The sequence below is a fragment of the Anolis sagrei genome, chromosome 10 (genome assembly GCF_037176765.1).
Source record: "Anolis sagrei isolate rAnoSag1 chromosome 10, rAnoSag1.mat, whole genome shotgun sequence".
Lineage (NCBI taxonomy): Eukaryota > Metazoa > Chordata > Lepidosauria > Squamata > Dactyloidae > Anolis > Anolis sagrei.
The window spans coordinates 26,693,438-26,710,977 of NC_090030.1; the positions used below are offsets into that span (position 1 = coordinate 26,693,438).

The 17,540-nt window shown below is 46.2% G+C and overlaps 1 protein-coding gene across 5 annotated transcripts in view; it reads right to left on the reverse strand.

Moving 5' to 3' along the window:
- ATP11C (ATPase phospholipid transporting 11C) overlaps window positions 1-17,540 on the reverse strand; it is a 188,636-nt gene that overhangs the window by 13,272 nt on the left and 157,824 nt on the right. For 4 of the 5 annotated variants that reach the window (XM_067471661.1, XM_067471660.1, XM_067471663.1 and 1 more), the window contains exon 28: window positions 13,928-14,081. In XM_067471661.1, the coding sequence (XP_067327762.1) occupies window positions 13,928-14,081 (154 nt within the window). Of the gene's footprint in view, window positions 1-8,515; window positions 8,605-13,927; window positions 14,082-17,540 lie in introns of all 5 variants that reach the window. The other variant, XM_067471664.1, reaches the window with a different exon arrangement.

Here is a 17,540-nt window from a genome sequence, read left to right on the forward strand (position 1 = left end):
GTGTGAGTGAGTGCCGCCCTGTTTGTTTAAGTAGTACATGACGGTGGTGTTGTCCGTCAGGATCTGTACTACTGTACCTCTTACCATGCCTTCGAAGGACTTTAGAGCTTTTCCTACTGCCATGAGCTCTAGAACGTTTATGTGTAACGTGCTTTCGCTTGGAGACCACCTTCCCTGAGCGACAAGTCCTTGTGCATGGGCACCCCACCCCGACAGGGAGGAATCTGTTGTGATAGTTAGTGTAGGAGAGGGGGGCTGAAAGGGGAGTCCCATACAGACCCATTGGGGTTGCGTCCACCATCTCAAGGAGCACCGGACTTGTTCCGGAGGGGACAGCCTGATATTCTGGTTGTCTGTGAGGGGGTTGAAAACTGACCCAACCCATGCCTGCAGAGGACGCATCCGGAGTCTTGAGAACGGGATTACCGATGTGGTGGAGGCCATATGGCCCAGTAGGACCTGGACCTGCCTGGCCGAAACCGTGGAGGACTCCAGGAATCGGTTGATAAGCTCTCGAAGATTGGAGACCCGATCGCCAGGTAGGTACGCTCTCTGCGTGCGAGAGTCCAGCAAGGCTCCAATAAATTGGATCTGACGGGACGGTGTCAGGGACGACTTCTCCGCGTTGACAATCAACCCCAAAGACTGCAAAAGACAGAGAATGACAGAGATATGGTGACGCAGTTGGTTGTGTGATTGGGACACAATCAGCCAATCGTCTATGTAGGGGTACACTATAATGCCCTGAGTGCGTAGATGCGCCACTACCACTGCTATGCACTTGGTGAAAACCCGTGGGGCCGTACTCAGTCCGAACGGGAGTACGTTGTAATGAAATGCCTGCGAGCCCACCATGAATGTCAAAAACCTTCTGTGGTGTGGTGCTATTGAAAAATGGAAGTACGCGTCCCTAAGGTCGATGGTGGCGAACCACACATCTTTCCTCAGCAGGGGTAAGATCGAAGCCAAAGTGACCATTCGAAATTTCTTTGGAATGATGCATTTATTTAAATTCCTTAGATCCATAATTGCCCGAAACCCTCCTCCGCGCTTTTCAACTACAAAATAACTGGAGAAAAAACAATGCGGGAACATAGACGGCGCAACAGGTGAAATGGCCCCTTTTTGTAGGAGCGTATTTATCTCTTGCAGGAGTGCCGGAGACGGTTGCGTGCTCGTAACCCTGCCCGTTCCCGGGATCTCATTGAATTCAATGGTGTAACCATGTCTAACAATAGCTAACACCCAACTATCAGTAGTGATACTTTCCCAACAATTATAAAACATAGCCAGTCTATCACCAAACACTGGGGGAGAGTTAGCTGGTGCACTCGGGGAATGAACATTAACAACTGGGGCAATTTGGACCTCAACGGGTTCAACATTCAAGCTTGCGGAGGAATTGGTTAAGGGGCTCTCGATGATAGGGTCCCTGTCATCAAAGGCGCTTCCGCGAGGCGCCCTGCTTAGGTTTGTTTTGGTAGGGTTGGAATCTTGGTTTGGGATTATAGGAGGATCTCCTATTTCCCTGATATCTGGGGGATGACGAATTCCTTCCCCTGAAGGGCCCTGAATAAGAGTTATTAAAATTCTTACGGAAATTACCCGCAGGAGGTTGCCACCTTGTGCGTTGTTGGTTGTAGGGCTGCCAGGTGTAACCGAATTTACCAGCAGCCTGGCGTACTTCCTGCTTCTCCTTTAGTGTTCCGTCCGTTTCCGGATTGAACAAGCCTTCCTCGTGTAGAGGCAGGTCCTCGGCTAAGGCCTTCCCTTCCTCAGATAAGTTAGCAGCCCTAAGCCAGGCGTGCCTTCTGATTGAAGTGGCCGTAGCAAACAGGTGGCCCGCAGTTTCGGCCAGGTGTTTGGCAAAATCCTTTTGGATTTTTGACAAAATCAACGCCTCCGTGTGGAGAGTCTTAGGAAAACGTTGTTCCTCCTGGGGCAGTTTGTCGAGGTATGGGAGCATTTTATTCCATAGGAAGCTCTGATACCCGCTCATATAAGTCGCGTAATGCGACATCCTTGTTAGCAGACCGGCCGTAATATGAGCTTTCTTTCCCATGGCGTCAACTTTTCTGCCCTCTTTGTCTGGGGGAGCAGAAAGGATTCCCTTTGGGCGTTTCGATTTAACCACTTCGGCTACCACCGTATTCGGTTTAGGTGGATTTGTTACCCATTTTGCCTTGGCCAGGTCGATTTTGTACATATTGTCGACCCTCTTGGGGACTGCTGAGACTGCTGCCGGTGGTATGTCTAATATTTTAGCCAATTTCAACAAATAGGGGAGCATAGGTAGGGCTGTTGAGGTAACCACATTTTGCTCCTCACTAGGGAACATTGGGTCCTCGACATGCTCCGGGGCTTTAGGGGCCGGGATGTCGAGGGCCTTGATCATTCTGTCTACAAGACAGGCAAACTTATTGAAGTCTGGGGGTAAAGGACCCGGTTCGGAGGTGCTGGGGACCGCCGAATGGTCAGGATTATCTGAGTCGGAGTTTGATTCCTCCGCTTCCGTGACCCTCAGCTCCGCACTGGGAGTATGGTCCTCAAGGTCCCCTACAGGTGCCAATGATTGACAAGCAGCAGTTGGTACCGGGGTGGGATCACCATTATCAATGTTAACATCATTAGCAGGATCAATGTACAGAGATTGGTTCATACAAGCAGAACGCTCAGTACATAAGTTTTGTCCCACAACAAGTTCTTGATTTGCCCTGGGGGCTCCTTCAGGGCGCGAAACAGTTTCCTGCGCTCTGGCAGTTGAGGCCGTTGTCGGTGGCGGCATTAAGGCTGGGGCCGGAAAAACAGTTGTTGATGTGCCCAAACCCCTTTGAGGAATTCCAGGGATGGCCTCCATGTGGGGCATGGGCGCAAAGGGAGGTGTATGCTGAAATAGCATTTGGCCCGATGGCGCCATTTGCCAAAACCCCGGGTAAGGGTAAGGGCTCGGCGCGAATTGGGGCCGCTGGAATGATGAGGAGCAGGACCTGCGGGCCCGACGTGCCCTCCTGGCTGATCTGGAGGCAGGGGAGGATGAAGACGATGAGGAGGAGGAAGATGAAGAAGAGGTCCTCCTGGAGCGGCCCCTCGATCCCCGTCGGTATCGGCGGCTGGATGCCCTGCTCCTTCTGGAGCGCGATCTGCTCCGCCTGGAGGGAGACCTAGACCTGCGCGGTCTGCGGAGTCGCTCCTCCCTCCCAGGCGAGGCCGGTGGTGGAGTTGGGTTGGGGAGGGAAAGGAGGCCTCCCCTCGGGCTCGCCGAGCTCGTGCGCCTGGCGGTATCGAGCGGTCCCTTCCAAGCCTCGGCATCGGGGACCGCTCGCTGCTGCGCGCCCGCGGCTCCTCCTTCTCCAGGCATTTCCCTTCCTGCTTCAGGCGGGGCCAGCTCAGGGAGGGCGGGGCCAGTCGATGCGTCGACTCCCGCCCCTCTCCCTGAGGCCTCGATCTCGGGCGCCTCTCGAGCGGTTGGAGGAGGAGTTAGCAAGCTCGCCACCGCAGGCGCCAGGAGAGCCTCCGTCGACGTCGGGGAGGCTAGAGGCTGCGCGGTCTTCATCCCCGATTCACGGGGAGGCGCCAATCTCCCTGGCGGGAAGAGGAGGCTGGCCGTGGGCTGCGCCTGCACGGGGCGCCGCTGGCCGTCCGACGGAGATTTCCCCACCTTCTTGGAGGCGCTGCGGCCTTGAGGCTCGGTGCGGCCCTCCTGCGCCTTCTCCTTAGGCTTTTTGGCCTTTTTCTTTGGAGCAGCCTCTGGAGGTAAGGAGGTTGGGTCAGGCCCCGGCGCAGGCTTCTGGGGCGGTGGGGGCAGCAGGGCCCTCTCGTAAAGGGCCGCCTTTAAGCGCGTTTCACGGTTTTTCCGCGTCTGCGGAGTGAAGGCCGCGCAAACCGCACAAGCCTGGGAGAGATGGACTTCTCCCAGGCAGGCGAGACACAGGTCATGCCCGTCCGTGTCTGGGAGCACGTTGGGGCACTTGCTGCACTTCTTGAAAGAAGTGGTCGCCATCTCAGCAGCCACTCGTGCCACTCGTGCCAGTTTAAATAAGAGTTGTCAAACAGTCCAAGTCGGGGAGCCAGAAATTGGAAAAAAACGTGTCAAATTCAGTCCGATTCAAAGCCAAAGTATAGGTTCACGATGCTGATGCCTACTCTAACGGCGGAAAAAAGAGAATTGACGGTTGGTCCCGCCCACGGACCTTATATACTCGGGGGGAGGGGGGGCGGGACTGGGGAGCAAAATGTTTCTTTTTAAGTCTAGAAGGTTCCGAAAGCTGGGCCTGCGCGGGCGCAGGAATACCATAAGTGCGATTTCGCAGTTGACTACGACAGGAAACAGAAGCTTTCCGAAGCTCTAGGTCAGTGTTTCTCAACTTTCCTAATGCCATGACCCCTTAATACAGTTCCTCATGTTGTAGTGACCCCCCAACCATAAAATTATTTTTGCTGCTTCTTCCTAACTGTAATTTTGCTATTGTTATGAATTGTAATGTAAATATCGGATATGCGGGATGTATTTTCATTCACTGGACCAAATTTGGCACAAATACCCAATGCACCCAAAATTGAATACTGATGGGGTTGGGTGTGGGGGTCAATTTTGTCATTTGGTAGTTGTAGTTGCTGGGATTTCTAGTTCACCTACACTCAAAGAGCATTCCGAATGCCACCAATGATGGAATTGAGCCAAACTTGGCACACGAAACTCCCATGTTCAGCAGAAAATACTGGAAGGGTTTGGTGGGCATTGACCTTGAGTTTTGGAGTTGTAGTTGACCTAAATCCAGAGAGCACTGCAGACTCACACAATGATGGATCAGAACCAGACTTGGCACGAATACTCAATCTGCCAAATGTGAACACTGGTGGAGTTTGGGGGAAATAGACCTTGACATTTGGGAGTTGAAGTTGCTGGGATTTATAGTTCACCTACATCAAAGAGCATTCTGAACTCCACCAATGATGGAATTGAATCAAACGTGGCACACAGAACTCTCATGAACAGCAGAAATTCTAGAAGGGTTTGGTGGGTATTGACCTTGAGTTTTGGAGTTGTAGTTCAGAGAGCACTCTGGACTCAAACAATGATGGATCTGGATCAGACTTTGCACAAATACTCAACATACCCAAGGGTGAACACTGGTGGAGTTTGGGGAAAAGACACTTGACACTTGGGAGTTGTAGTTGCTGGAATTTGTAGTTTGCCAAAACTCAAAGAGCATTCTGAACCCCACCAAGAGAATTGGACCAAACTTCTCACACAAAACACCTGTGACCAACAGAAAATACTGTGTTTTCCGATGGTCTTTGGCGACCCCTCTGAAATCCCCTCGCAACCCCCCCCCCCAAGGGTCCCAACCCCTAGGTTGAGAAACACTGCTCTAGGTGCTCTTACAGCCTATTACAGGGAAAACTAGCTGATCCCCAACCCATCTAAAACACAGACATGTGCCTTTCATCTCAAGAACAGAGAAGCATCCCGAGCTCTGAAGGTCACCTGGGAAGGAATCCCACTGGAGCATTGCAGCGCACCCAAATACCTGGGAGTCACTCTTGATCATGCTCTGACCTACAAGAAGCACTGCCTGAACATCAAGCAAAAAGTGGGTGCTAGAAACAATATCATACGAAAGCTGACTGGCACAACCTGGGGGTCACAACCAGATACAGTGAAGACATCTGCCCTTGTGCTGTGCTACTCCGCTGCTGCGTATGCATGCCCAGTGTGGAACACATCTCACCACACTAAAACAGTGGATGTGGCTCTTAATGACACATGCCGCATTATCACTGGGTGTCTGCGCCCTACACCATTGGAGAAATTACACTGTCTAGCTGGTATTGTACCACCTGACATCCGCCAGGAAGCAGCAGCCAATAGTGAAAGGACCAAGGCAGTGACATCTCCAGCTCATCCCTTGTTTGGGTATCAGCCAGCACGTCAATGATTTAATCAATAGTTTTCTAAGATCTACATAGACACTAGGTTCTTGTGGGTTTTTTCGGGCTATAGAGCCATGTTCTAGAGGCATTTCTCCTGACGTTTCGCCTGCATCTATGGCAAGCATCCTCAGAGGTAGTGAGGTCTGTTGGAATTAGGACAATGGGTTTATATATCTGTGGAATGGCTGGGGTGGGACAAAGAGCTCTTCTCTGCTGGAGCTTAGGTGTGAATGTTTCAACTGACCACCTTCATTAGCATTTGAAGGCCTGGCTGAGCCTGGGAAAATCTCTTGTTGAGAAGTGTTAAGATGTGCCTGGTTGTTTCCTCTCTGCTGTTTTGCTGTTGTAATTTTAGAGTTTTTTAATACTGGTAGCCAGATTTTGTGCATTTTCATGGTCTCTTCCTTTCTGTTGAAATTGTCCACATGCTTGTGGATTTCAATAGCTTCTCTGTGTAGTCTGACATGGTGGTTGTTGGTGTGGTCCAGCATTTCTGTATTCTCAACGTCAGGAGAAATGCCTCTAGTGCAATGAATGTGATGATTACAGGAATGGAAATTTGGACGACGGATTGGATCACGACTCTAGTTATGAGATGCATTGTGTTGTCTATTGTTTCAATATTGTATATTATGCTTTTATGGTTTTAAATTGTATATCGTTGATTGATTCTTATCCTTGTTGTAAACCGCGTTGAGTCGCCTGTTGGGCTGAGAAACTGCGGTAAATAAATAAATAAATAGAACATGGCTCTATAGCCTGAAAAAACCCACAAGAACCTAGTGATTTCAGCCATGAAAGCCTTCGACAATACATTCTACAGAGACACTCGCTGGAACACCTCAGCAAGCAAGAGTCCAAAAGTGGCAGGCTCAAACCCAGAACCTCAATCAATGGCTGATACCAAATGAGAGACTCCCCAATTGATCCCCAACCCATCTAAAACACAGACATGTGCCTTTCATCTCAAGAACAGAGAAGCATCCCGAGCTCTGGGAAGGAATCCCACTGGAGCATTGCAGCGCACCCAAATACCTGGGAGTCACTCTCTATGAACATCTTCGTTAAGTGATGAATCATAGAATCATAGAATCAAAGAGTTGGAAGAGACCTCATGGGCCATCCAGTCCAACCCCCTGCCAAGAAGCAGGAATATTGCATTCAAATCACCCCAGACAGATGGCCATCCAGCCTCTGTTTAAAAGCTTCCAAAGAAGGAGCCTCCACCACACTCCGGGGCAGAGAGTTCCACTGCTGAACGGCTCTCACAGTCAGGAAGTTCTTCCTCATGTTCAGATGGAATCTCCTCTCTTGTAGTTTGAAGCCATTGTTCCGCGTCCTAGTCTCCAAGGAAGCAGAAAACAAGCTTGCTCCCTCCTCCCTGTGGCTTCCTCTCACATATTTATAGATGGCTATCATATCTCCTCTCAGCCTTCTCTTCTTCAGGCTAAACATGCCCAGTTCCCTAAGCCGCTCCTCATAGGGCTTGTTCTCCAGACCCTTGATGATTTTAGTCGCCCTCCTCTGGACACATTCCAGCTTGTCAATATCTCTCTTGAATTGTGGTGCCCAGAATTGGACACAATATTCCAGATGTGGTCTAACCAAAGCAGAATAGAGGGGTAGCATTACTTCCTTAGATCTAGACACTATGCTCCTATTGATGCAGGCCAAAATCCCATTGGCTTTTTTTGCTGCCACATCACATTGTTGGCTCATGTTTAACTTGTTGTCCACGAGGACTCCAAGATCTTTTTCACACTCGAGCCAGGCGTCCCCCATTCTGTATCTTTGCATTTCATTTTTTCTGCCAAAGTGGAGTATCTTGCATTTTTCACTGTTGAACTTCATTTTGTTAGTTTTGGCCCATCTCTCTAATCTGTCAAGATCATTTTGAATCCTGCTCCTGTCCTCTGGAGTATTGGCTCTCCCTCCCAATTTGGTGTCGTCTGCAAACTTGATGATCATGCCTTCTAGCCCTTCATCTAAGTCATTAATAAAGATGTTGAACAGGACCGGGCCCAGGACGGAACCCTGCGGAACTCCACTTGTCACTTCTTTCCAAGATGAAGAGGAAGCATTAGTGAGCACTCTCTGTGTTCGTCCAGTGAAGAATCCCACAAGAATCCCACTGGAGCATTGCAGCGCACCCAAATATTTGGGAGTCACACTGGACCGTGCTCTCTCTATGAACATCATTTTGTAACTGCCAAAATCTCCAGTAATTGCTGGGGATTCTGGTAGTTATTGTCCTCTAAAAATAATTTTTCAAAGCTACGAAAACAACTTCTCCCTCCGTCCACCTTTCGCATAGACATTGTTTTCAGTACCCCAATATTTGAATGATATCAAATATGGCAAAAGGCAGCTGAGCGATATGGAGGAAACGGGGATATTTCCAACGAGGGAGTGAGAAAGAGGAACGGTAATTAAAAAGGAGCTTTTGAAATGCGACGGAGAGGCAATGTTTCAAAGGAAAGGAAAAGAAGCAGGTTGAGGAAGACGAGACGCTTATCGAAAGGTGAAGCACGTCGAGTGGAAAAAGCGGCAAAGGAGGCGGAGGAGAAGAAATAAAAGTCACCTTATTCACTCAGAGAAGCTGTGATTGCTGGAGGTTTGAGAAAGCACGAAGATAGTAGACATTCCCGAAGAAGGCAGGCGCCTGGTTACCTGGTGCAGGACGATACAAAAGGGAAACGGAGAATTGAAAGAGAGGGAAAAAGCAGAGAGAGAAAAGAAAGAGAGAAGAATTACAGGCGCTCTTTCCACCCACGAGCTGATAATAAAAGCACAGAATATGTTAAAAGTCCAGAGTGATTGAGAAGGAGGTGAAAAGCAGTTTCGAGGGAGGCAGATTAGGAAGCATTGAACGGGTGTTTTTCTTTTCTCCTTGCCTCGAATAGGACAACTTTTCCAAAGTTGCTTCAAGGTGGAGGGAAATAAGGGGAAGTTTCTTAGAAAATGTGCGAATGTATGTGTGTGTATTGTAAGACTTGGAAAAGTTACATCTATATAAATAAAAATGTAATGTTCGTTTGTGGGATTGACAGAACTCCAAAATCACTTGGGGAATTGACACCAAATTTGGACATAAGACACCTAACAACCCAATGTATGTCCTTCAATAAAAAAATTGATTTTGTCATTTGGCCACAGTGGTCATACCACAATATGACCACAGTGAACACTGGGGGAGTTTGGGGAAAATAGACCTTGACATTTGGGAGTTGCTGGGATTTATAGTTCACCTCCAATCAAAGAGCATTCTGAACCCCACCAACAATGGAATTGAACCAAACTTGGCACACAGTTCTCCCATGACCAACAGAAAATACTGGAAGGGTTTGTTGGGCAGTGTCCTTTAGTTTTGGAGTTGTAGTTCACCTACATCCAGAGATCACTGTGGACTCAAACAATGATGGATCTGGACCAAACTCTACACGAATACTCAATATGACCACAGTGGTCATACCACAATATGACCACAGTGAACACTGGGGGAGTTTGGGGAAAATAGACCTTGACATTTGGGAGTTGCTGGGATTTATAGTTCACCTAAAATCAAAGAGCACTATGAACCCCACCAACGATGGAATTGAACCAAACTTGGCACACAATTCTCCCATGACCAACAGAAAATACTGGAAGGGTTTGTTGGGCAGTGTCCTTTACTTTTGGAGTTGTAGTTCACCTACATCCAGAGATCGCTGTGGACTCAAACAATGATGGATCTGGACCAAACTCTACACGAATACTCAATATGACCACAGTGGTCATACCACAATATGACCACAGTGAACACTGGGGGAGTTTGGGGAAAATAGACCTTGACATTTGGGAGTTGCTGGGATTTATAGTTCACCCCCAATCAAAAAGCATTCTGAACCCCACCAACGAGAGCATTAGGCTAAACTTCCAACACAGAATCCCCATGACCAACAGAATAAAATTGAAGCGAACTTGGCACACAGAACTCCTATGACCAACAGAAAATACTGGAAGGGTTTGGTGGGCAGTGTCCTTTGGTTTTGGAGTTGTAGTTCACCTACATCCAGAGAGCACTGTGGAATTGAACAATGATGGATTTGGACCAACCTTGGCACAAATACTCAATATGCCCAAATGTGAACTCTGGTGGTGTTTGGGGGAAAATAGAGTTTGATGTTTCGGAGTTGTAGTTGCTGGGATTTCTAGTTCACCTACAATCACAGAGCATTCTGAACCCTACCAACAATATAATTGGGCCAAACCTCCCACCCAGAACCCCCATGTGGGCCACAGCAATGCATGGCAGGGGACGGCTAGTTAATAAATAAAATTATTGAATCTGCAAAGAGGACTAAAGTAAGTACGACCTTTGTAAATCCTCAACAGATGGCAGTACTGGTATGCAGCAGGTACTGGCTTGTTCAGTAGACTCTCCTCTACAGTTCTATTTTAGCGGGAAGCCTTAGCATTGAACAGTTGTGTTGTGAAAGTGCGAAGTATGGAACCCTGCGCAGATGGTCGGTCAATGCGACTTAAGCAACGTATGCGGCATGTACTGGCTTGTTCAGTAGACTCTCCTCTACAGTTCCATTTTGGCGGGAAGGCTTAGCATTGAACGGTTGTGTTGTGAAAGTGCGAAGCATGGAACCTTGCACAGACGATCGATTAATGAGACTTAAGCAACGTATGCGGCAGGTACTGGCTTGTTCAGTAGACCCCCCTCTACAGTTCCATTTTGGCAGGAAGCCTTAGCATTGAATGGTTGTGTTGTTAAAGTGTGAAGTCTGGAACCCTGCGCAGACAGTCGGTCAATGTGACTTAAGCAAAGTATGTGGCAGGTACTGGCTTGTTCAGTAGACTCTCCTCTACAGTTCCATTTTGGTGGGAAGCCTTAGCATTGAATGGTTGTGTTATTAAAGTGCGAAGTATAGAACCCTGATCAGATGGTCGGTCAATGCAACTTAAGCAACGTGCAGTCATTGAATTCTTGACAGAAGAAGGTGTCACCTCAACATCTTTAAACTTACTCACCCAATGACACACAGTACTCACACCAACACAATCACCATAAACAACTTGCATTCTCTGATGAATCTCCTTTAGGGTGACACCTTCTGCTGTCAAGAATTCAATGCTTGCACATTGCTTAAGTCGCATTGACCGACCGTCTGTGCAGGGTTCCGTATTTCACACTTTAACAACACAACCATTCAATGCTAAGGCTTCCTGCCAAATTGGAACTGTAGAGGAGAGTCTCCTGAACAAGCTAGTACCTGCCGCATACCAGTACTGCCACCTGTTGAGAAGTTATGAAGGTGGAGGCATTACTTTTCATTCAACCCTTCAAGGTAATAGTATAAATCTGTGCCAAGTTATGTGGGTGTGTGTGTCATAAAGATAATAATAGTGATTTTGTGATATGAAATCCAGCATATATTGTGACATATTGTGTTTTTGTGTTAGTAAAATAATAATAATAATAATAATAATAATAATAATAATAATAATAATAATAATAGATAATAGATAATAGGAGTGCAATGGCCAAATTTAGCCCAAACTTGTATTCTTGGTATGCCCAATATATATTTAATTATATAACAATAATGCAATAACCAGCTGAGTGCTGTGTTTGCTATGGACTCATCTTGTTTTGTTTCTAATAATAATAATAATAATAATAATAATAATAATAATTGTGATTTTGTCATATGAAATCCAGTATATAGATCTCATTTGCTGTGACATATTGTGTTTTTGTGTCAGTAAAATAATAATAATAATACGAATAATAAACTACTTATCGACCACACATACGGACTGAGGTGGACATGATTTTATCTTGGTGACTGGCTTGTTTGTGATTTTAATCGATATGTATTTTAACTTGTTATTATATGTTGTTTTTAGATTGTACTATTAGCATTGAATCCGGTCTGAGTCCCTCTATGGCGGTTGAGAAGATCGGGATATAAAAGTTAAAAAAAAAAAAGAATTGCACATGGGCAACGGCACAGCGGGTTAAACTGCTGAGCTGCTGAACTTGCTGACCGAAAGGTTGGCAGTTCAAATCCGGCGAACCCAAAAACATGCAAATGTGAGTTGATCAAAAAGTACCGCTTCTGTGGGAAGGTAACGGCGCTACATGCAATCATGCTGGCCACATGTCCTTGGAGGTGTCTATGGACAACGCTGGCTCTTTGGCTTAGAAATGGAGATGAGCGCACCCCCCTTTCTTCAGAGTTGGACACGATTAGACTTAATGTCAGAGGAAACCTTTCCCTAGGGGATTATCTATCCAATATTTATGACCTAGCAAAGACCACTCTTTGACAAGTTCAATCGTATACACAATTTACTGTATGAACACACAAAAGTAAAAAGCAGTACATTGCACACTCCTGGATTGTTCAATTTCCTCTTAAAAGCCAAACAAACAAACAAAACTCAAAAACAAAACCACCCAGTAATATCCCTTCATTTAAATTCACCTAATCCCTGTCCAAAGATGGAGAAGACAAATAAATAAGGTCTAGAATCGTGGACGAGAAGCTCTAACGTCAACTGAAAACACAAAATACTATTAGTAGTTATGACATTGCAAAGCTGATCTCTTAACCATGGCACGGGTTTTTGGGCCTTCCTAAAAAACATGAATCTCCTGCTCTTTTAATATCCTCATTGTAACCATGGTTTACCGTGGCACCAACCGTGGTCAGATGCCACCAGGATTCATTCTTAAGCCGAATTTGTCACCTGGTTTCCTAAACTTTGGTTAAAGCTGAAGGCGAGGGAGAAATAGTCCCGCTGGTGCCAATCCAGAGCAGAAAATACATTAAATGAAGTGGATCTCTCAACTGCGGCGAAGATGGAAGCTGAGAGTACATTTGAGAACTTCGTGGTGTAGACCACGAAGGGCCCTACTCATTTCACCTCTCTGCTTATGAGGACCAAAATACAGCGAGGGACCACAGAAGGAGAGAGATCCCCAAATGTATCTTGTGCATGAACTTTCCACAAATTTCAACCTAAAAAAAAAAAAATTGCTAAAATATATTTCAATGGGCTCCTAGAATGACTCCATCATCCCCATAAACTGATCGAATTTGGACTCCTGAAACCACTCTCCACGACATACATAAAGACTGGCTATCTCCTTCGATCTATCCTTTCCAGATGGCACATATATCCCCCCTCCTAATGAAGACTCCCTGGTTTTGAAGCTGAAAACTCCTTTCTGAATCTTCTCTTACTTTGCTTCAACTTAACTGTCTAGGGAAGTTCCACTGGTCTTTCATTGGCTGTCCTTCCGCATATCCACAACAAGAGCCAGACATCTTCCTTCCTGTCGACCTTTAGTAGTTTCCTCTGCTTTCAAACTGGGAAATGCGGTCCTAACTAAATAGAGCGAGGGACCACAGAAGCAGAGAGATCCCCAAATGAATCTTGTGCATAAACTTTCCACAAATTTCAACCTAAAAAAATTGCTAGAATATATTGCAATGGGCTCCTAGAATGACTCCGCCACCCCCATAAAGTGGACTCCTGAAACCACTCTCCACGACATACATAAAGACTGGCTATCTCCTCCGATCTATCCTTTCCAGATGGCACGTATATCCCCCCTTCTAATTATGAGTCCTAATGAAGACTCCCTGGATTGGAAGCTGAAAACTCCTTCCTGAATCTTCTCTTACTTTGCGTCAACTGGTCTTTCATTGGCTGTCCTTCCGCATATCCACAACAAGACCCAGGCATCTTCCTTCCTGTCGATCTTTAGTAGTTTCCTCTGCTTTCAAACTGGGAAATGCGGTCCTAACTAATCTTCTTAGCTGATCTAGGCTGGGCGGTTCAAATGTTCAAAGTAGAGTCAGAAACCTGTGGAAGTACCTGTCCATCACAGTATTTTTATTTTTTAAAATGTGCCAAGGCACCAGCCGGCCGCTCAGAAAAGGGGGAGCCACTCGTCCATTTCGCAAATCGAGCCGGTCTCATCATTCCTTACCTGCTTGGTTTTTCTCTTCATGTTCCTAAAAACGAGGGCAAGGATTTCTGGGAGAAGGGAGAGGAAGATGAGGCAAAAGATCGTCAGCCAGGAAGAGACCGCCGTCAGCAGCTGGGCAAAGATGTGATACATTCGTTGTTGCTTCAAAAAAGGCCTGTAGGGGAATGACACAGAAGGGAGGACACAGCTTCAGCACCTTGGACAGCTCTATTGACGTTCAAGCAAAACCTACAATGGAGTCACTGCCCCAGCCATGGAGTCACTGGCCCAAACGACTCCGGCCCAATTTACCTGTCCAAACGTATCCTCCCCTATGAACCATCAAGATTGCTAAGATCGTCTGGAGGGGCCCTGCTCTCGATCCCACTGGCCTCACAGGCGTGGCTGGTGGGGACGAGAGACAGGGCCTTCTCAGTGGTGGCCCCTCGACTCTGGAACTCCCTTCCATTGGAGATCAGAACTGCCCCTTCTATCTTTTTTAAAAAAATGTTTTTATTTGGAATATGTTGCTCTTTAGATAAAGCGGAAAGAAAGAGGAAATAGAAAATCAGAAAAAGTCAGAATATAGTGTTTACATGGAAAGAGTGGGAACATATTTACAAGAAAGTTAGAGGAACATTTGAAAGAAGCTAACTACTAGGCCTGGGTAACAACGGAAAAATTTGTTTCTAAAATCGATTCGTTTTTTGGGGTTTTTGCGTTTCGATATTTAAAAGAATTCCGAAATTTTTCTTTTAAAAAGTTCGATATTTATGAAATTTCGTAAATGTTAAAAAAATTATGAAACATTAACGAAACAAATACGAAACAATAACGAATCGATTCGTTAATGGCGGACGCGACCGCGCAATACGCTAAAAAACCTCCAAATGGGACAGGGGGAACTTCTGAAGCTTCCCTCTCCCTCTGTTGTTGACTGTTGGTGTGATATTATAATTTTTTTTCACTAATTAAACAAAAAACAACTATAAAACTTGCCCCAGACATGCGGAAATAATAACGAAACGACCTCAAACTGATAACGAAACGAATACTTAACGAATCCGAAGCATTTACGAAACGAATTTAAAAATTCGTTTCGTTTTTAAGTTGCTCCAGAATGGTTCGTTATCGCTTCGTTATAAAAAAAAAAAACGAATTTTTAACGAATTACGAATTAACGAAACGAAACCGCCCAGCCCTACTAAATACAAAAAATGGTGGAGGAGGAGGGGGAGGGAAACGGAATGGACAAACTAACACTCGAGACATACACACTAAAAAAAAAGAAAAAAAAAGGAAAACAACAGCAACAACAGGAACAACAACAATAACAACAGCTACAATAACAACAACAACAAAGAACCTAATCAGGGGTGTCCATTAAAATACTTCCAGGAGTTTCTGGGCAGAAAATTGTGAGATAACGGTGAGTTAATCTCTTCCTTTTGTAGTTCACTCGTCGGCTTCTTGTTGATTGTCCTTTGAGTTTCTTCATTGTGCATTAGTGATATAAATTTCCTTATTTAGCCCTTTGATATACTCTAGAAAATTCCCCCAGCCTGTCCTAGGTGGTTTCATTATGTTCTTTGATATTTTTTGGGTTAGAATGTCCATGTTCATAATATCATAACTTTTAGGAGCCATTGCTCCACTGTTGGGGTTTCCTTAGCTTTCCAGATTCTGGCTAATACTATTCTTGCAGCTGTGGTGAAATAGAAGAATAGTTTTTCTGAGTTTTTGTCTTTGATGGAATCTATAATCCCTAGTTTGCCAAAGACCATCAGAAGGTTGCCAAAGACCATCAGAAAGCTGAAGTACTTTGACCACATCATGAGGAGACAGGAAAGCCTAGAGAAGACAATGATGCTGGGGAAAGTGGAAGGCAAAAGGAAGAGGGGCCGACCAAGGGCAAGATGGATGGATGGCATCCTTGAAGTGACTGGACTGACCTTGAAGGAGCTGGGGGTGGTGACGGCCAACAGGGAGCTCTGGCGTGGGCTGGTCCATGAGGTCACGAAGAGTCGGAGACGACTGAACAAATGAACAACAACAATAATCCCTAGTAACATCCCAAGCCACCTTCTGAGGAATCTGTACAAGGACCAAGTCGCAACAGTCAGAACTGACCACGGAACAACAGACTGGTTCAAGATTGGCAAGGCTGCATACTCTCACCCAACTTTTTTAACTTGTATGCAGAACACATCATACGATGTGCGGGGCTTGATTAATGCAAAGCTGGGGTTAAGATTGCTGGAAGAAACATTAACAACCTCAGATATGCAGATGACACCACTCTGATGGCCGAAAGCGAGGAGGAGCTGAGGAGCCTTCTAATCAAGGTGAAAGAAGAAAGCGCAAAAGCCGGGTTGCAGCTAAACGTCAAAAAAACCAAGATTATGGCAACAAGAATGATTGACAACTGGAAAATAGAGGGAGAAAATGTGGAGGCCGTGACAGACTTTGTATTTCTAGGTGCAAAGATGACTGCAGATGCAGACTGTGGCCAGGAAATCAGAAGACGCTTCCTTCTTGGGAGGAGAGCAATGTCCAGTCTCGATAAAATAGTAAAGAGTAGAGACATCAGACTGGCAACAAAGATCCGCCTAGTCAAGGCCATGGTATTCCCTGTAGTCACCTACGGATGTGAGAGCTGGACCTGAGGGAAGGCTGAGCGAAGGAAGAGAGATGCTTTTGAGCTGTGGTGTTGGAGGAAAGTTCTGAGAGTGCCTTGGACTGCGAGAAGATCCAACCAGTCCATCCTCCAGGAAATAAAGCCCGACTGCTCACTGGAGGGAAGGATACTAGAGACAAAGTTGAAGTCCTTTGGCCACATCATGAGGAGACACCAAAGCCTAGAGAAGACAATGATGCTGGGGAAAGTGGAAGGCAAAAGGAAGAGGGGCCGACCAAGGGCAAGATGGATGGATGGCATCCTTGAAGTGACTGGACTGACCTTGAAGGAGCTGGGAGTGGTGACGGCCAACAGGGAGCTCTGGCGTGGGCTGGTCCATGAGGTCACGAAGAGTCGGAGACGACTGAACGAATGAACAACAACAATAATCCCTAGTAACATTGTTGTTGTTGTTCATTCGTTCAGTCGTCTCTGACTCTTCGTGACCTCATGGACCAGCCCACGCCAGAGCTCCCTGTCGGCCGTCACCACCCCCAGCTCCTAGTAACATTACCTCCGGCTTAAATTCTATTTTTTCCTTTAGTATTATTTCAGTCATTTTATAAATTTCGTGCCAGAAGTTCTTTATCCTTTTACATTTCCACCACATGTGAAAATAGTTTCCTGTATGCTTTTTTGCATTTCCAACAAATATCACTGCCCCTTCTATCTTAACGTCCAGGAAACAGGTGAAAACTTGGCTTTGGGGATTGGCATTCGACGAATGAGCCATGATCCTGTGATATGGATGGATGACGACGAATAATGATTTTTGATGACGACTGGCCACTGTAATTTTTGATGACGACTGACCAGGGGAGCATTTGCACAGCTAAAGCTTGTGCGCCAGCTGCGCCCGTACCTTGGGAAGTCTGACTTGGCCACGGTAGTCCACACTCTGGTTACATCCCGTTTAGACTACTGCAACACTCTCTACGTCGGGTTGCCTTTGAAGAC